The sequence below is a fragment of the Barbus barbus genome (assembly GCF_936440315.1).
Source record: "Barbus barbus genome assembly, chromosome: 38".
Lineage (NCBI taxonomy): Eukaryota > Metazoa > Chordata > Actinopteri > Cypriniformes > Cyprinidae > Barbus > Barbus barbus.
The window spans coordinates 11,311,805-11,331,997 of record NC_136716.1 but is presented as its reverse complement, the minus strand read 5'-3'; the positions used below and the strand labels follow the sequence as shown (position 1 = coordinate 11,331,997).

The following is a 20,193-nucleotide window of genomic DNA, read 5'->3' as shown; positions in this document are numbered from 1 at the left end:
GATCTGAAACATTAAAGTGCGACAAACATGCAATAAAAGAAAAAATCAGGAAGGGAGCCAACACTTTTTCACACCACTGTAAGTGTTACATAACCTCTTTTAAGTAGACCTAATGATCAATGAGTAAGAAAAATGATCATTATCCTGAAAGTGCCCATTGGCTTTGTTTTGTCGGTAACACTTTAGAATAAGGTTCCATTTATTAACATTAGTTAATGTATTAGCTAACATGAACAAACAAGGAACAATGCATTTATTACACTATTTATTAAACTTTGTTAATGTTAGTTTAATGAAAATACAGTTGTTCATTGTTTACTCATGTTAGTTCACACTACATTAACTAATGTTAACAAACACAACTTGTGAATTTAATAATGCATCAGTAAATGCTGAAATTAACATTAACTAAGATTAATAAATGCTGTAGAAGTATTGTTCATTATTAGTTCATGTTTACTAATGTTGTTAACTAATGTTAATAAATGGAACCTTATTCTAAAGTGTTACCGTTTTTTCTTTTGTATTGAGCACAGAGAGAAAACAATACATCTTATGGGAAAGTGTATTTTCAGCACTTTAGGGACCAAAATACATGCTGAAATAACATTAACAGAGAAAATGTTCAGCATAATTGTTCTTGCTCTGTTACTTTGCCTCTTATACATAGAGGATATTATCAGGCAGAAAGTTCATGAACTGTCTTAAATCTTTCTTAAATCATTATATAACATAGTGTTGGAGCTTCCCTTTTTTATAGAATTTCAGAGTAGGTAGCTCTCCCAAACCCTACTTATGCATTACGTAATATTTATAGACTCTAGACATTGTTCAAGGGGGGTCACCTATAGAGATTTTGACTCAAAAGCCCAACGGGATGTTTGAAGGCTCCTTCATAGGCTAAGTGTTTTCAAACTTTTTTATTAATAAAATCTGTGACTGTTGAAATAAATGAATTAAACATGATTCATTTTGTGAATCCAGAAGTTTCAAGAATCGTATACATTCTTGAATAAAAACAAAATAATTAGCTATCAAAGGGAAAAAATAAAAAATGATTTTGTTTGTTTTTAAAACATTTAATTAAGATTTATTATCTTATTACAATTAATTAAAATAATTTTGAGCCATCGTATAGTATAGGGCCTTCTTTCAGAAGCTTTGTTAAGAACCGCTGCTGAGGGAGAAGAGTTACTTTGTTGTACCACAAAACTGATCCAGTCAATGTTTTGTCCAAAACGAGCATTGCCAATGAAAGGCGCTTCCTCATGGTCATAATACTCTGTAATGCTCTAAAAACTGCTGATGGAAGTTGAAGCAAAATTACTGTGTTGTCCATATATCTTGAGGCAAAATATTTAAATTGTCTTTTTTGCTGACTCAAAGATTTTTACTTGTGCCCTGTAGAGATAAATCATGGCAGGGATGACAGGAAATGAAGGAACTCACAAATTGGCCAGTGGGACCCAGAGGCCAGGTTTACAGCTGAAGCAGGACACAGACCAGAGAGGCATAGTAATCCAACTGACGGACACCGAGGGAGAATGGGACAATCTTGATGACACTGACCTCATATTCACCTTGGACTGTGATGGCAAAAAGTCACTCAGCTCCCTCCGAAACCAAAGACCATGTTCAGTCGACATTCAGACAGAGGGGGAATGGGGTCTCAGCTCACCTGCATTCAACGTTCCTCTCTCCCCATCTTCTCCGGGCTCCTTGAGAAACTCTTTTCCCCCGGGGTCTGGCTTCCTCTCGCCCACTCACCGGCCCCTGGCCAGCTTAGTGAAGTCATTATCTACAGAACTGGAGCTGAAAGAGTCTTCTCTAAAGCCCAGACCACTCCTCAGCCTCGTGAAGTCAATTTCCACCGAGCTTTCTCGCAGTGAGCCAGAGGTGTCTCAATCCAGGTCTGATTCCAAGCTCAATTTGCATCTGTTGTCACAATTCACCCAGCCCAAAAGCCGCAACGGAGACTCCCGCACCGCCCCTCCATCTCCAGTCAACTTGTCCCCCACAGAGCCCAAAGCCAGCTTCTTCAAAATGGAGCTAGAGGACACCCGGCGCAAGCTGTCAGAGGCCATGCAGGAACCTTTGAGCATGTTCAGTAAGATCATGCGTGAAGATAGTGTTGGAAGCCCCAAGCACCAAAGGAGCACAGGATCAGTGGACTCTCCAAGCTACAAAGGCTTTGGAATTGGGAAAACGACCACTGACTTGACTGTATCTGAATCTCCTAAAAGTGCTAGGAAAGCAGAAAGTGAGATTCTACCAGAGTGCAACTGGCCTGTGAGACATCACAAACGGTGTTTGCAGAAATCCTTGCTTTCCCATGAGCACCATAGCAGACAGGTAGACACTGGGCCTGTGACGGAATCCAGCACTCATGGCAGTGCATTCCAGAGCACAGATATGAATAGACCTGATCAAGATGGTTTGGCAGAAGATGTGACAGAACAATGCTCCTCTCCAGTGCCAGGAGTGGGTCTTGCCTATGTAGCATTTCTGTCATACTGCTACTTTATCTTTCCTTTGTCAGCGTATTGGTCTGGCCTGTTCCTTGGTTTAGTGTTTGGATTAATTTTGGGGCTTGTGCTGATCCGATGGGGCTCCATGAAACACTTGCCCACCAGGCAACAACACAGACTACATGGGACCTCCTGTAATAATATTCTCTCTGAAGCTCTACAGAGCAACGTACTGTCTCTCAAGGTGAGTTTGATGCGTTTTACAATATATATATTTTGTAAAAAATAATTGGCGTGATAATCTGTACTTGCAAGTTACTGTACTTGCATTGCATACTTCCCTACTATATACTACGTGAAAAAGAATATGTGATAAAAAAAATATATCTGAATTCACATTGCTCATGAAAGAGTAGGCAAAAAATACCTGGATGACCTACTGTGATTCTGTGTGCATACAATGGACACTGCTATCCCATGAGGCCACAGGAGAGGATTTGTGAATGGCAGTGAATTGACGCAACTGACCCTGGTAGATCACATAATAATGACAACATGGCAAATGTAGTACATCCAGATTCAATGCATACTAAATACATTATAACTAAATATAACATACTTTTTTAGTGATAGTAAAGTGTTTACTTATTCAAAACAAGTACCTACTTATGAGAGTATGCAATTTTGGATGCAGCCAATTTATTCTACTTCCTAAAGAGCATGGATTATCCACCAGGGTGCAGAAGACATGTAGTTGGGTTTCCATTATAGGGTTAAATGCTAAGAAAAGCAATAGAACAGCACTGCAGGTAACAACAGCCTTGCAGACTGCTATTAAACCAAAACCTGCACTTCAATGTGTCAAAGCTCATGTCCTTCGGGAATCAGTTTTTTTTTTTACACACTGCAGTGAATGTCACATTGTCTAAAGTAAGCCTCCAAAGACTGAGCAAAACCCTCATTACCACTCACTTCTGTGATTAATTCTGCTCTTCAGTGTCTGATGCAGAATAACACACACCCACTGCTTGTCACAGCCAGCTACAGAGCTTATCCCGATGCCCCACTTTTTTAGTTGGTCTGTCTCTGTCCTAAAACTTTGTTTTGAGAATTCAGAGTTGAGTTGAATGTTTCTGCATTCTAGGGCTGGATGAATGAAATGTACGCATATGATCCAGAGACCTACCATCCATCCCTCATGCACACTGTGTATGTCACATTGGACGGACCCTGTTTGCGGCTTGACTACCCACGTAACAATATTCCCCGCTGGGCTACTTTTGACGAGCCCTGTTACGAAAAGCATTTCACCTACTCACGGATATTTCGACTCACTGGCAGCAAGGTTAGTGTACCACTGATTTTAACACCTTAGTAGAAAGACGTGCATTGCCCTTCAGTGGTAGTGTGACTCAGTTCTGCGTATGGTCTCTGAACCCAAATGGCTCGAATTTTAATGTGGCAGAATGTTGCATAGATGTCACGTAATTATAATGAAGTTGTTGTCTTGGTAACAGGTATTTCTTCTGCCACTGGCTTTGGCACACAAGAGAGTGTGGAACAGGAAGTATCCGATCTGCATAAGTCTGGCTGAAGGAGAAAGAGCTGTGGAGGAAGACGAGATGGCAGAAGGTCAGGGGGAGGCTCAGAAAGTAGAAAAACACCCTGGCCCTACGATGAATGTGTCCCAATCTGTCACACTATACCTCTTTGGACGAACAGGACGGGAGAAAGAGGAATGGTTTCATCGACTGTTTTCCGCATCCATTCACAATGAAGAGGACCATTCTGAATCTATATCTGGTAGTAAAGTTGAAATTAGTTGAAAATGAAAATTCTGTCATTAATTACTCATCCTCATGTCGGTCCAAACCTGTAAGACCTTCGTTCATCTTCGGAACACAAATTAAGATATTTTTGATGAAGTCCAAGAGCTCTCTGATCCTCCCATAGACAGCAAGGATCCTTACACGATCAAGGCTCAGAAAGTAGCAAGGAGATTGTTATGCAATGTATGCAACGTATGTGCGCGTTCAGGTCAAAGCGTAAACAACGTAAACAGCATATCTGCGTACGGTGCTGCTGACACAGAACAGTATTGTTTGCATACTTTCCAAAATGGCGTTATATGGTGGAGGAGGATGAGGAGACGTTATATTTGTTTTCTTTGCACACAAAAAGTAGCTTTATAACATTACAGTTGAACCATTATTTAAATGATCTCCTTGCTAGATTTCTGAGCCTTGATCGTGTAAGGATCCTTGCTGTCTATGGGAGGGTCAGAGAGCTCTCAGAATGCATCAAAAATATCTTAATTTATGTTCTGAAGACGAACAAAGGTCTTACAGGTTTGGAACGACATGTGGGTGAGTAATTGATGAAATAATTTCCATTTTTGGGTGAACTATCCCTTTAATATACCAATAATACCAATAAGTATATTGATACACAAGCAACATTAAGTTATAACAAAAACATTATTTCTGAATTTTCTTTTGCTCTGTAGATAAACCTGCAGTGCATGAGGAGAACCCTTTGGGTCTGTCACATGGTGGTGAAAGCTCAGTCAAGGACAGCAGTGAAGATGTGTTCCATAGTGATCTGGTTGGCAGAGTAAAAGAGAACATTTTACCGGACTATACTTCTTACATGACCAGTCTCATCTTCTCAGCGCAGGCCAGTCCTCTGCAAAGCCCCTGCCAAAGCAGCACCCAGGGCAGTCCTACTGAAAAAGAGCAGGTGAGCTTCAAAGAGGCTTTGTGTCATTTTTGTCACATGGCCATGTAAAAAAGCCTGTGATATGCAGATGAAAGTGTTTTTTAATGCTAAAAATGTTACCAAAGCATGTTAGAATAAATCTTCTACATGGCAGTTATGTCAAAGCGCATTTATCAAGGGTGGCTTTACATGTTGGTGAATTGCTAATGTGTAAAACTAGGTAAAATATTTGGCCTAAGATCAGCCATGAATTATTAAATGCTGCTTTTTCCTCTGGGGTGTGAGAAGTGTGTCAGATGCTTAGAGACAGCGGCTAAAAATGACAGAGGGTTTAACCTCCAAATGCAGGAAATACTATTACAAAATTTTTATAAATATTTTACTGCTTTTAAATTTTCTAAAACATTAAGCTTTTCCTGGATAGTAGAGAAATAAGCTAATTTATTAACCCCATTCCAAAATTTTATTTTGTAGCACATTTTTATAATGTAATTAAAACATTTATTTTATAACATTTAAGTTATAAAACATCAAAGTTAGGAATGGGATTTATAAATCTGCTTATTTTTCATTGTTCATATTTTCTTTTTAAAATGCAAAAATTTAAAGGGATAATTCACCCAAAAAGGAAAATTCTGTCATTAATTACTCACCCGTCTCCTGCGTCAGTAGCGCCACACGCATGTGTTGTGGTACTCTCGTGAACGCGTGGCGAAGACTGACACAGAGAAGAAATGGTTGAATATATGTTATTTTTGTTTTCTTTGCGCACAAAAAGTATTCTCGTAGCTTCGTAAAATTAAGTTTGAACCACTGATTTCACATGGACTATTTTAACAATGTCTTTACTACCTTTCTGGGCCTTGAATGTGTCAGTTGCATTGCTGTCAATGTCAGAAAGCTCTCGGATTTCTTCAAAAATATCTTCCGAAGATGAATGAAGGTCTTACAGGTTTGGAACAAATTGAGGGAATTTTCAGTTTTTGGGTGAACTATCCCTTTAACATAGTGCCCAACAATTCAGCATATAGCAAGCGTATTAATGTAATGCAAATATATCACAAGTTTCCCAATAATATATCTCTTGACATGGCACAGTTTACACCTAACATGGTGCAATTCAGTTCAGTTAATGGAAATTATCTTGAAATATATTAAGTAGTAATATTTTACCTCTCGTATCTCATTTATCCTTGCTTAAAGTACAGTTTATTTGAAAAGTGGCACAGTGTATCTTCAGTCTATTACTCCAATGTTTTTTCTTCCATTACTCCTTTTGGGACAGACCTTTTGTTGCCATGAGGATGAAACAAAACCTGACTGGTTGAATGCACTTATTGGTCGGATCTTTTGGGACGTCCTCAATGAGAAGTACTGGACTGATAAAGTCCAACAGAAGATTCAGCGAAAGCTGAGCAAAATTCGGGTAAGAGAACACACAGGAATTACTGGATGTTCTTTAACTGGATAAAATATGAGGAGGCAATGCTCTTTTTTTTTTTAAATCTTCCTCAAGCATGGTTTCGAAAAAGTGGAATAAATAGCTTGTGATATACCTGTTCCTACCCTGTGTGCATGTGCTTCTGTGTGAGTTTACCCTTTTTTTCCACAGTTGCCTTACTTCATGGATGAATTGACCCTCACCGAACTGGCCATGGGCTCCAGCATGCCCCAGATAACAGACACATCTCTACCACAGGTCAACAGCAGAGGTGATTGGGGCTCCTAAGAGCCTCTTATAAAAGAGCCGATTAGGTCATTCATCCATCAGGACTGTTTTGAGTGTGTGTTATTATGTTCCTGCACTGAGCAGTAGATGAAATGTTATTATCCTTCTGCAATATCAGGGATCAAAGAAGCACATAACATCACATCATTCTCCTCAGCGAATAGCAGCATGCCTGCGAGCATGTGCACGTGTCTGTTCACGCACTCAGCTGTATTAATGCTCACTGCAAAGCATATGCGGGATGTATTATCCCCATGAGAAGTGAAGTTATTATTGTGTGGGGCACAGCGTGCGTCTTTTTCTCTCCGCCTCATGATCTCTGGGTGTTATGTAACACGTAATGGCTTTCGACAGAGTCTGGCTCCCTTGCTCAGGTCTCATCCCATTGATGGATTTGTAAAGTGAGTTAGTAGATATGTGGGCGTTTTATTGCACTATAATTATTTTACATTTAATTCATAAACAGAATGAATACTGCTACTATACATACATACATACATTTAGATTTCACATTATTGTTAATTAAATTATTAAAATAGTGAATGAATGTATATGAGATTAGTTGAAAAAATATAATGTTATATACATATATATATATATATATATATATATATATCTTATATCTAGTTATCACAAAAAATCATGAATTTCTTTAAATAAACAGTTATTACTGAATGTAAAAGTTTTTGTTAAAACAGTTGGAACAACAACAGGTAACTTTTGCTATTATTACATTACAGAGAAATAGAAACTTGTCTTGTCTTTGTGTGTCAGGCCTTTGGTTGCATTTGGAGGTGGAGTACACAGGAGCGCTACAGATGACTCTAGAGACCAAAATCAACCTCTCCAAACTTGGGAAGGAGGGAGTCCCCGAGGCAGAGACAGAGTTGGAGACCATTAATGTGTTGTAAGTTTTTGTATTTTCTGAGAAAAAAACTGTCATCATATCTCAACACAGCATAGACTCTGCAAACTCTATTATGTAACCTATACTGCCATACAAAAGCTTGGATTTGGTTTAGTTAAAGACACTGATAAAACACTGATAATAATAAGAAATATTTCTTGAGCACTAAATCACCATCATGTGACCAAGTTATTGTTGCTGAAAATTGAGATATGCCATCACAGGAATAAACTACATTTTTAAAATATATATAAATAGAAAACATTTATTTAACTATTACACATTATTAATGTTTTTTTTTCTTTTACTGTATTTTAGTCAAATAAATACAGCCTTTGTGAGCAAAAGGAAAAAAAAATCATACCCAAAACTGTTGAATGACAGTGTATTCATTTTATACTGTAGCATGTTATGCTTGTTTTTTTTTTTTTTTTTTTTTTTTACATTTGCATTTATTTAGAAAATCAATTTTAAAATCAAAACATTTTCATTGACTTTGGAGCCCACTGTATGCTGCAGTGTTGTTCCTTAGACTCAGTACCATCCTAGTGATGTTTTATTATGATATCTCATTATGATGAGGTCCTGTCCGGATGTGTTCTGCAGTAGCAGGTCCAGGCTCTCTGTGCTGGCTGACAGTGATGAGGAATCCTCAAGTGCAGGATCCTCTGATGAGGAGGAAGTTTCATCTGCTGACACTCAAGGAAGTCTGACTGAAAAGGCTGTACCTGGTGTTGAGGGGTAATTATTATTGAATGAACCATTCATATTATTCATTAAACTATTGTTCTCTGAGATCTCAAAGTTTGGAAGTTGAAACTCTTTATAATTCGGATAGTATGTATATATGTCAGAAATGCTGTTATTGTAAATTAAACATCAAGATGTATGTGTCTTGCTGACACCACTCATGAGGTCCTCTATTATGTCCTTAAAAGGGGTGGTTCACCCAAAATGCAAAAAATGATGAAAATCAATTCTCACCCTCAAGTTGTTCTGATGCTGCTGATGAGGAAAACAAAAAGGAATAAAAACATAGCACACATTCACTATTAAACTGAACTGTTTTCCAAAAAAACTCCAAAAAAATATCCAAGCAAAAACAGATCCATATTTCATTGTATGGAACAGAGCAGCTTGGGGATTTTGCTAAATACCTTCTTTGGTTTTCCAGTTACATTATTTTTTGGTGAATTATGCCAATGAAACATCATCTGTTTGAGTTCTTTGACAATAAATGCAGCTTAAAATAAATCAAGGCCACCTGATGAAAAAAATTCTTTACTTCCCACAGGGCTGCAGCTGGAGGCAGCACTAGTAGGCGGATTTTGAGATTTGTCGACAAGATTGCCAAGTCAAAGTATTTCCAGAAGGCCACAGAAAATGAGTACATTAAAAAAAAGATTGAAGAAATGTCCAACACCCCTCTACTGCTTGCAGTGGAAGTTCAAGAGCTCTCTGGAACACTTGCTGTCAACATTCCTCCTCCCCCCACCGACAGAATATGGTACGAGCCGTTCTCACTCAGCTGAACACATGCTGTTAATGTTGCATTAGGGACTGAAGCTTTGCTTAAGCTTAAACAGCATCTGCAGAGATTATCTAGAGCAATCATGCTTCTTAAAGTTTGGCGTCATTCACTCTTGAAGGTTTGACTTTGTTGTAATTAAATTTAAATTTGAGGTTTATGGGTTACAGACAAGTGTAACACAGTCGCAGCCAGACAGAAGATATTTGATGTTTCAGGTGCAATTATGAGAAGCAGAATTTTGGAGCAAAAATATGTATTTAATAGTAAAATAATACAAATACTGGTAACACTTCAGATTAGGGAACACATATTCACTATTAACCAAGGGTTTTCCCTCAATAAACTCCTAATTTGCTGCTTATTAATAGCTAGCAAGGTAGTTGTTATGTTTAGGTATGGATTAAAGGGATCTAAAATATGGTCATGCAGAATAAGGCATTAATATCTGCTATGTAAGTACTAATAAACAGCCAATATGCTAGTAATATGCATGCACGATAAGCAACTAGTTAATAGTGAAAATTGGTTCTTAAAATAAAGTGTTACCAAAATACTACTTACTATGGAAATAGTGTACTTTAAAAGAATACATTTAAGTGCAAACTGAATATTATAGTTTAAATGTATATTAAATGCAAATAGCTGAACTTTTGAGTTATAACTCTTATTAAGACTTTAGTACATCTTTTTTATGTAATTTTATAATTACTTCTGTTGTCTTTGAAATATGTTTAAAGTGTACTGCCCAATGTACTAACAAGAACCCCTGGCAAACTAATACATACTTTAATCATCATTCTATTGAAACTTGTATATTATTTATTTAGATACATTTGTACTTACACATTTGCAATGATAAAGTTTATTGATTAAGCAATTTTGTGCATTTCAAATATATTAACTTTAATGTAATATTGAATAACACACAACAGATAAAATTCTAATCAAGTATTTTACATGTGCTTTTAGAATAAGTGCACTTTAAGAGTGGGAAAGCGGCCCACTCTTTGCCTATAAATCATTATGTGCATTCAGGTTTGCAGACATGTCTTTGGATACATGCCCCAGATTTATTAGTGTTTTGTTGGTTCTCTCTCAGGTACAGTTTCTGCGGACCCCCGAAGCTTGATCTAAGAGTCAGACCCAAACTGGGAGAGCGAGAAGTGACTTTCTGTCATGTAACTGAATGGATTGAAAAAAAGCTGCAGGATGAGTTTCAGGTTTGTTTCGATGATATTATGATGTCTGGAGCTTCACCATCAATTGGTGAACATGTTAAGCATATGGCAGCTAATTTAATTTAAAGAGGTCATGAACTGCCTTTATTTATTATTATGTACTGTTCTCTGAGGTCCACTTATAATGTTATCAAGAGTTTTACATGAAAAAACATCAGAATTTAGAATAAGCGACATTACTGTCAGATCCACAACAAATCTTGTCCAATTATTTTTCCAGAAAGTTTTTGTTTTGCCCAACATGGATGACATTTACCTGCCGCTGATGCACTCTGGGATGGACAACCCGCCAGCTTTCGCACAAAACCCTGCAAAGCTCTCCCAGCATTCCTCTATGGCCTCCACTGACAGGTGTGATCTGGAACATACTGCAGAACTACAGTAGTGCCTCCTTGTGGTACAGACATGACAATACACCAGTAACAGAACTTGCTCATTTAACTTCAACAAACTCCTAGTAGTGTAAGCTTAATTCATTCAGCTTCATTTAAACATCACAGCACAGAGCAAAATGCCAGTAGCTCTCATACATATTCTCTCTAAATGTATCAGACATCTCCTTATACAGTCATTACAAGGCACTGTTGGTAAAATTCCTATAATCCTGGAAATCCAGGTCAGTTATTTTTATCATACCAGTGGCTTAATGTATGAATAAACCATTTTATTACTTTATTGTCCTGAAGACAACTGATTATTTGCTGAACTTCCACAATGGCTTAAATTAGACATATATGCATTAGTAATAATCAATAAATATCAAATAATAATGAATTTATTTAAAAATGTATATTTAGAATGAAATACAACTCTTAACTCTTACAACTCTTACAAGTCTTAAATACATGTTTCAGAAGTGTTTGCTTTTTACATCATAAATTATTATTTAATATCAAAGACCGTTTTTGTACGATTTCACATTTTCTTGTCAAGTGTCACTTCAAGATTGTAATATCTGAACTTAAGCAGGCATTTGAATGTTACAGAAATTGTTTTTCTTTTTAATATTTATGCATTAGCATCAATGTCTCACTTTATTAACCTCTTAAAGCTGTAGAAGGAATGTGCAAAGCAAATCTTCACTATTTTGTTTATCATCATGCTTTTCTCTTTTCTCAGTAAATCCATAAAATTGTGTGTTGTGCTGCCCTTAAAGGGATAGTTGACCCAAAAAACAAACTTTTTATTGTCATTTACTCATGATTTTCTTTCCTCGGTGGAGCACACGGATGTCTTTTGTTTTGATTTTTGGGTCCATACAATGTTGTTTTGGACCCCATTTGACTTTACTTGTATGTATGCACAGTTGAAACATTCTTCAAAAAATTTTCTTTTATGTGTCACAGAAGAAAGTACGGTAAGTTATATAGGTTTGGAACAGCATCAAAGTGAGTAAATAAAGATGCCAGTAACTTTAATTTTGGGGGGAACTATCCCTTTAAGATGATTATAAAAGGAAAGACACATTTAATAAAACACGCACACAGAAAAAAAAAACAACTTGAATGCTCTCTTTGAATCCTGAAGGGTATTTACGCTATATAAATCTGACTCTTGAACTGCTGCTGTTGGTGTGACGGCGTCTGCTGCCGCTCGGACTGGCAGCATTAGCATCAGTCCAAGCACTGGTTCCCTCCCCTGCTTCAATTTCCAGATCTCCAACCTCCAGGCTCTCACACATCAGGTTTATCTGCCTCTTTATTTGTGCCATCCGGCTCTGCATGCGCTGCATCTTCCTGCGCAGGTTGGCTGCAATGGCCCTTTGCTTCCGCCGCTCGGCTACATAGCGCTGCTGCAGTTCTCGGTAGCAGTTATGTTGGGCCTGATTCTCTCGGACGAGCAGTGTCCCACAGCCCATGGGACACAGCTGTCGCCAGTGGCTGCAGCTCTGATCGTGCGCCTGCGCGTCCTTCCTCAGCACCTGCTGCCCACAGCCCTCATGGGGACAGAGCTGCCACTCATACGGACAGCTGGAGATGTGGAGGTACTCGTTAGAAAGCGGGAAAGTGGCCCTGCAGCCCTGCTGTGCATTTCGACACTAAGAACACAATATGGAGTTGTTTCAAATTCACAGTTTAAGTAATAGAACTTTAACTATACTGCATTTTAGACTTGGTATTTTTTGCCTACCTTGATTGATAAACGGCCAATGGATTTACTCAGCTTAAACAAAACCAGCATTTGGTTCTGGTCGATAGGCTGCCTACAACATGGGCATTTCACCTGTCTGAGACAACACTGACTTTAACATTTGCTCAAACATCCAATGAGCTACTTCAAAACAGAAGTAAGATTAAGTAAAATGATCAAAAGTGCCAGTAAAAACATTTTCAATGCAATCAAAAAATTATATTTCAAACGAATGCTGTTTATCAACGAACCAGAAAAAAAGAAAAAGAAATTCTGTTTCTTCAGAAATAGAAGTGTTTTCAGAATTTTTCTTGAACACCAAATCAGCTCACGTGACATTGAATACTGGAGTAACGGCTGCTTAAAATCACAAGAATTAATGATTTTTTAAAAAATAAACCTTTTGTAATTTGTAATAATATTTAACTATATTGGTTTTACTGTATTTGATCAAATTAATGCAGCCTTGGCGAGCATAAGATACTTTTTTCAAAAACATGCAGATGAAAGGTTTCCCATCAGGATCTATGATATACATCAAATTAAGATATAAGATACAAGAGAACCTGCTAATTCAGATGATACCGGTTATGCCAATTAAGTCACAAATTATAACGTAGACAGGAAATGTTACTTTTTGCCCCCTTATTTTCCCCTTGATCTGGTTTATTTGATCAAATATTAAGTTGTTACCTTTTCATCCACTGTAAAATGCATTCCTTGCAGAAGACATGGTTGCATTTAAGTCGTACAGGACAGCGTAGAACTGCTCTACAGATGACACAAATCAAATTATCATCTGGGGTATCCACAAACTGCTCCACTTCATAACCTCCAGTCTAAAACCAAAATAAAATACAGTAATATAAAATCATTTCATTTGTATTTTAATGTCATATAGATACTAGTATTATAACTGATATAATAACTAAATTTACTCAAATTAAATAAAACTATTTCAAACCATTTTTAATTATAAATTGTTCATGTTGCATATTATCAGACTTTTTATGTAATACTGTAAGTTTAAGCTTGTAAAATATAAATACAGCATATACTGTACATGTTTTTATTCCACAAATATCTATTTTTCTATAATGTAATTAAAAAAAGGAAAAACTCACCATTTTGACTTATGATACCAGGGCACAGCTCATACAGATGCCGTATATGTTGAATAATTTGTAGAGGCAAAAAGGCAGGCATCTGTCAAAACAACACGCAGCAAAACATCCCAAAGGAGATCACTTGACCCTGGATCATTCAGAAATGCATTACATATGTCCCATTTTCTCTTCTTTTCCATTCTAGCACAAGTCACGAATGTGGTTAGCACCTGACAACTTTTTTTTACACTAACCACTGGGACCCTGTTTTGGTACCATCTAGGTTTTACTTGTATTAGACAAAGGCATTGCTATGGAAACCAGTGAACTTCAATGACTGCCTGCTCTAGAGGCTACAAGCCCTATTCTCTAAACACACAGGTCTGAATGGCCAATGAACACACAGCAGCATTCTCTGCACAATATAATATATTATCATATTATCATAAATCATTATATGTGAAAAAAATGTGTTAATAAACAGTGTCATACACTTAAACTGAATGTATGTCTGTCCCACAATTTAACAGTTAAACTAAATAACTATGTTATTTGAAAAACTTAAGCAAAAGCTAAAAAGGTTTTTTACAATAAAGAAAACACCAGTTTGCTATGTCACCATTCATAATGGTGTAAGATCTGTCAGTGGGTAGTGGGTATAAAATACAGAGTACACAATTGTCTTAATGTTTTTCATTGTATATTTTGGCACTCACTTGTTTACAGATTTAGCATATACAGTGTGTGATTGTACTGGAATTTTAATGTGGATTACAGAATTCAGAAAAATGAATCTAGATGAAACCAAAACCACTGTAATTTCCAGAATACAAGAACAACTGGAAGTGGAATAATCACTGTAGTGAGCGAATGTTGATAGGCTGTAAAGTTATTTATCTGTCGCATTCAATACTGTATTATGCCATGTTGACATAAGGGGATTTTGTGAGGACTTTGGATACATTATCCTTTAATACGGGCAGAATACTCTAAAATGACTACTAATAATCAACAAACAAGCAATTAAAGGGTGACATAGTGTTTCTGAGAATGTCTGGTTTTATTTTTCATATAAGTAAATACAGCTTGCTATAAATAAATCTCAGTCACTCCTTCTGTTAATGTTTAAAGGTTATTAGCGGTAGCTGATGTTTCATCTTACTGACATGATTCAGGGGAACATTCACAAAAACAAACTCAATTCTTTGATGATGATAACAATTACATTTATATTCTTAAAATAACCCCAAAAGTATAGTAACAATGAGTTGAATCATTTAGTTTGTTTTATGCGTAAGGTGGTCTACACTGACGGTCTCTGTTGTTATCAGTGTTTCATTATCTGGATTGCTTGCTTCTGTATTCAGTTAGCCTATTCAAGAACTTGGTTCATCTTTTTGATCGATATTTATGTTATACATATGTATAGTTGTTTAGAATAATTCAGTATCACATGGTTCTTCAGAAATCATTCTAAATATGTTGATATACAAGTGTGCTAATATGCTTTATGTGTGCGTGCAAATATGTGCCTGTATATATTAAATTACCAGTTTCCATGAAAAAAGTCATGATTAGATAAATTTCATGATTACATAAAAAGCATTAAAATGAAGTTAAAACATTTATTGAAACTTATGCAGATCTATATACAAAGTCCAAATATTTTTTTTTTCTTTTCCAGTATGGAAAACCATTAGCTCCAGGATGAAAGATAACAGTCTGAATACAACGTTAATGAAAAAATAAAACTTTAGATATGTACACTGTAACTACAGGTTACTAAAAAACAGGTTACGTATAATATATTTGATTAATTCAATATTTATACCAAGGATTACAAAGTGATTACAAAGAACCCAGATTAATATTGTTGTATCATACTCAAAGGCGATCAAAAAGAAGGTATAAAAGGAAAGAGTCTCTCATTGTCATATGCACCCCTTTCATGCTCTCCTTTCATCTACCATGACTTCTCTTTCAGGGGCCAGGCGTGCAGAGGTCGCCAGAGCAACTTTTCGGGTGTAGGTCGTGCAGCGACGTAGGATCTCCTGAGTTTGTGGTCTGGGTGGCACCCTGGGAGCTCCGACTCCTTTCATTGGGTAGTCAGTGTCTGAGCAGGTGGGGCTGGACTGATCACTGGACATACCACTATCATTGCTGTCTCTCTCTCTATAATGCTGTCTCAGGCCCTCTTCCCCCTCTGAGCTGGACATGCTTGGGCTCATGGAGGTGGTGTCTGAGGAACTGAAGCTGAAGTCGGTTCCATCATCGCTGAAGCTGCCAGCTTCCTCATGCTGTACCGGCTCTGACAGCATTTCCAGTGAGTTTGATTTAAGGAAACTATTCATTCTGTTTCGTGAGTGGACCTGAGGCTCCAATTTGAAAGAGTTGCTGGCAGACAGATTGATAGTGGAGCCATGAAGTTTCCTCTGAAGTGTCTGAAGGCCAAAGCTGGGGCTGCTGTAGAGCTTCAGGTACATGGAGGGCACATAGCCTGCCTTTCTGTTATATCTGTAGAAGGAATAAAGATTTAGGTTACAGTATGTTTTGTATGGGAAAAACTTAATGTACATGTAGAAGTAATTATTAATTTCTCCCTCCCTCTCCCTTTCTCTCCCTCATATATAGAAATACACTACATTTCATAAGAAGTCTCTTATGCTGACAAGGCAGCATTTAATTGATCAAAAATACAGTAATCATTTTATGTTTCTATTTTAAATAAATACATATAAAATTGATAGGCTATTTACACTAACTCCACCCACTAGACAACAATACAAAAGACGGCTGTCATATGGCAGGTCCAGTGGCGTATAGTAAAGTGTGTAGCGTAAGCTTTCTGGTGCGATCGACCCGAGTTCAAATCCACCTTTTGCCAAACTCGTTCTTTTCCCTTTTCACATATCACATCAGAAAAGCATTTATTTTCAGTAAAAATAATTCAGGAAATAATTGAAAAGTGCAAAATAAAGTGCCTTATGGGTGTTTATCGGGTAGGGTTAGGGGTAGGGTTTTGTAGGGAGGGCTTTATTGTCCCAATCCATTTAGTAATTTTTATAAAAATATTAATTATGATATTATTGCATACTGTTTTATAATGGGGGGGGGGGGGGGGGGGGGGTTAACAACTTTAATTACCTAATAAGCCACCAGCCATTATCAGACCTCTGTAACACCTCCACAACAGCGCCGATGCTCAGAGAGAGCTCATCCTCTTTTTTTGAGGTGTAACTTCTTGTAGCGCAGTACAGAGAACCTAGTAGAGAAAGAAAATGTTTGGTAAGCAAGGTTATCTTTGGAGATTCATTACAACAGAAAGTTTATGTAACAAACGTGTCTTACTTTCAAACGTTGCTAAATCCAACTCCCCTTCCTCATCCTCTTCCTCATCACATAACTCCAAGTAGGGAGCTGGAAACCAAGCTAGACATTTATCCTCATTCTCAACAAGCCACCAACCTGTTCAACCAACGCCCACACAAAAAAATGAATTGACTGTAAAGAACATTACTATTCACTTTCGTTTCACTTGTTTATAGTACAAGATACATACCTGCTTTGTCTTTGATCAGCACATCCAGTCTTTCATCCACAGCTACTTTAAATGGCCTGTTCTTTGTATCTTTGGTCTCATATGGAGCCACACATCGATATGTCTTGGATACAAAAGGCTGGGTCACGTTGCCATTGCTCAGATGTTTATTCGCCAAGTCAGGTCCTCCCCTGACAGTGTTGATGTTGTCTGATTGCAGAATCATCACACTGCAGGGAGAGGAGAGCAGCTTTAACAGACATTTACTGCACAAACACTTTCCAGCTGGTTCATATTAGCATTAAACTCTGGCATAACGATAAACAGAACAAGTTATAAATATGAACTGAACAACTGTGCGTACTATACATGTGTTTGGCAAGCTTAAACTGTTCTTATCTGCTGCAGGGGAATAATCTACATACCTGTTATGGGTATAATCTGGCCGAAGCTCCTGCTCAATTGGCAAGAAGAATTGAATAACTTCTGTGGAATGTGACACAGTTGTGTCACACTGCAACAGGTCGGAACAGTATTTCTCCAGATACCTTAGACGAGACACTGACTTATCCAACCCTTTCAGCTGAAATGAAGTCACCACGAATTGGGCTGCAAAAAAACAGAAATGATATTTGAACAATAAAACAAATAGCCAACAGTTTGGATAAAACACGATTAACAGGTCCCACCAGAGGGTTGATGGCCAGAGTTGCAACTAAAGTTCAGCTGTATGTTTTCTTTCAAAATAAAAATGTATTAAAATAATACATTATGTAACAATAATAATCATTCATGATTATTTGAAAGCCCTTGCGATGTGAGCAATGAGCATCACGTAAACGCATTAATGTTACTTTATGCATGCTATTATAGACTTAAAACAATATATTTACAATAACAGGCTATTTTTTACTTGAGTTAAATGCGTATATTTAAATGTTACAAAATTATGTACATTTTAATCACATAAAAACTGCCAATCATACCTCCAAATCTGGGAAGCACTCTGTCTTCTTTACGAAAATGGTTCTCCACAGGAAACTTCTTTTTCAGTTGCCTCTGTTAAAACAAGAAAATCACGTTAGCAGGTGACTTTTACACTTATAGTAACCATTTGTGCTATATAAATTACCTACATGTAGCGTTTTGAAGTCACGGAAGGATCTGTACACAATTAACTCAGTGTTGTCTGACCATAGCACTGATGTCATGAACTTCTGTAACAAACAAGCAAACAAACAAATTAACAAATTATTTTACCAATACTCAATGTTATCCTACGAATATACAACATATTCATACTTTGTCCTTGTCTTTCTTCATTACTCCGATAAGTCGGACGTCGACAGGAAAGCGCGGGACACTCATAGCTGAAGCGGTTTCAGATGAACGAGATCACGGTGTGACTGTGAACTCTATTCTTCCTGGTTCTCTCTCAGCATCACCAGCATCCTCATCCTCATTTATAGCCTTCCAGACCTGGGCGTGCTGTTTATCTCACGTGAACCCTTACAGAAAGTTGAGCGAAAACAAACCGCGGCTGCGCCCACGTGCGAACTGAGCGCCAGGAGGGAGATGATATTACACAATACTTATATTATTTATCAGTTATGAAACGTCAAACCAAGCTGAGATAAGTTATGACACAATATGTCACTGATAAACATCAGTGTTGTCTTCAAACCATAGCAGTTTAGATGCAAACAACACTATCTATCTATCTATCTATCTATCTATCTATCTATCTATCTATCTATCTATCTATCTATCTATCTATCTATCTATCTATCTATCTATCTATCTATCTATCTATCTATCTATCTATCTATCTAGACTATACAGCCAACTACTACTACTGTCCCTGGCAATATAAACATGAATTATTTATCTATATATTATATAGGCTATTTAGTGTCTGTCACCATATACAATATAGTATTTAGCCTGTATAGTATCTGTAATTATCTATCCATCCATCCATCCATCCATCCATCCATCCATCCATCCATCCATCCATCTATCTATCTATCTATCTATCTATCTATCTATCTATCTATCTATCTATCTATCTATCTATCTATCTATCTATCTATCTATCTATCTATCTATCTATCTATCTATCTATCTATCTATCTATCTATCTGTGTCAATGGCTACCACTGTACCTGGCAATATAGACATTAATTATTTATCTAAATATTATATATTTAGTGTCTAACACCTCTACAATATAGTAGGCCTATAGATAGCCTGTATACAATATTTGTATATCTGCGTGACTAGTCACCTATCTGACAAGCTACAATTTTGAATCTATCTATCTACAGTATCTGGTCGGCTTTTTGACATTTTGCTGTGTCAGGGCCAGCTACAAGAGTTTAAACCGGGACTTTTCCCATAAGGGATAATGACTTTTCATCAAAATAACCAACGTGAGCAGTCCATTCATGGCTGTCATCCTTTTGTAATTTTTCCATGATGACCTGGTTGGTTTTTTGGGGGTGGACAAGCTATGAGAGGCTCACAGGTGTGTCTTCAAACTGAGGGTGATGAGAGGACAGACAGCTAGAACATTGATCTGAAGCTGCTGGCGTCACAGCGGCCTGTGAAGAACCGCCAAAACTCCTCTGCAGAATCAGCTCAAGGTCATCAACAGTGAGGGTTTGTCATGCCTCCTGCATGCCAACAGCATCACCTGGGAAAGGACCCCAGACACACGTTTTGGCTATCTGGGTGAAGGCCCAAAACACGTGCTTTTCGCGCACCACCCACTCAACCAGGACAGTCCAGGAGAAAATATGTGCCCACAGACTTGATCTAGAGCCAGC

The 20,193-nt window shown here is 37.4% G+C and overlaps 3 protein-coding genes across 4 annotated transcripts; 1 reads left to right on the top strand and 2 right to left on the bottom strand.

The window, feature by feature from the left end:
• Positions 1 to 1,416: 1,416 nt before the first annotated feature.
• LOC306857682 (testis-expressed protein 2-like) lies at positions 1,417 to 12,078 on the top strand (the record flags this gene model as incomplete). The annotated part of the gene is made up of 11 exons (XM_079397733.1): positions 1,417 to 2,712; positions 3,613 to 3,813; positions 3,986 to 4,274; positions 4,975 to 5,207; positions 6,472 to 6,612; positions 6,799 to 6,898; positions 7,690 to 7,822; positions 8,429 to 8,563; positions 9,117 to 9,329; positions 10,453 to 10,573; positions 10,812 to 12,078. 11 exons carry the CDS (start codon positions 1,417 to 1,419, stop codon positions 10,974 to 10,976), a joined length of 3,027 nt encoding a protein of 1,008 aa, XP_079253859.1. The 3' UTR covers positions 10,977 to 12,078.
• Positions 12,079 to 12,128: 50 nt separating this feature from the next.
• rnf151 (ring finger protein 151) lies at positions 12,129 to 14,995 on the bottom strand (the record flags this gene model as incomplete). Its single annotated transcript, XM_079398524.1, has 4 exons — positions 12,129 to 12,629; positions 12,722 to 12,818; positions 13,415 to 13,560; positions 14,990 to 14,995. The coding sequence occupies 4 exons, from the start codon at positions 14,993 to 14,995 to the stop codon at positions 12,129 to 12,131; spliced, it is 750 nt and encodes a 249-aa protein (XP_079254650.1).
• On the bottom strand, positions 14,872 to 18,802 carry noxo1b (NADPH oxidase organizer 1b). 2 transcript variants are annotated; one of them, XM_079397817.1, is made up of 8 exons: positions 18,668 to 18,802; positions 18,502 to 18,582; positions 18,352 to 18,424; positions 17,791 to 17,974; positions 17,387 to 17,595; positions 17,176 to 17,292; positions 16,972 to 17,089; positions 14,872 to 16,341 (listed from the first exon to the last, which is right to left on the bottom strand). In XM_079397817.1, exons 1-8 carry the CDS (start codon positions 18,731 to 18,733, stop codon positions 15,774 to 15,776), a joined length of 1,416 nt encoding a protein of 471 aa, XP_079253943.1. In that variant the 5' UTR covers positions 18,734 to 18,802; the 3' UTR covers positions 14,872 to 15,773. The 2 variants fall into 2 exon arrangements, with proteins under 2 accessions (XP_079253943.1, XP_079253944.1); XM_079397818.1 differs by having other exon boundaries at positions 15,440 to 16,341; positions 17,176 to 17,244.
• Between the last annotated feature and the right edge of the window lie 1,391 nt (positions 18,803 to 20,193).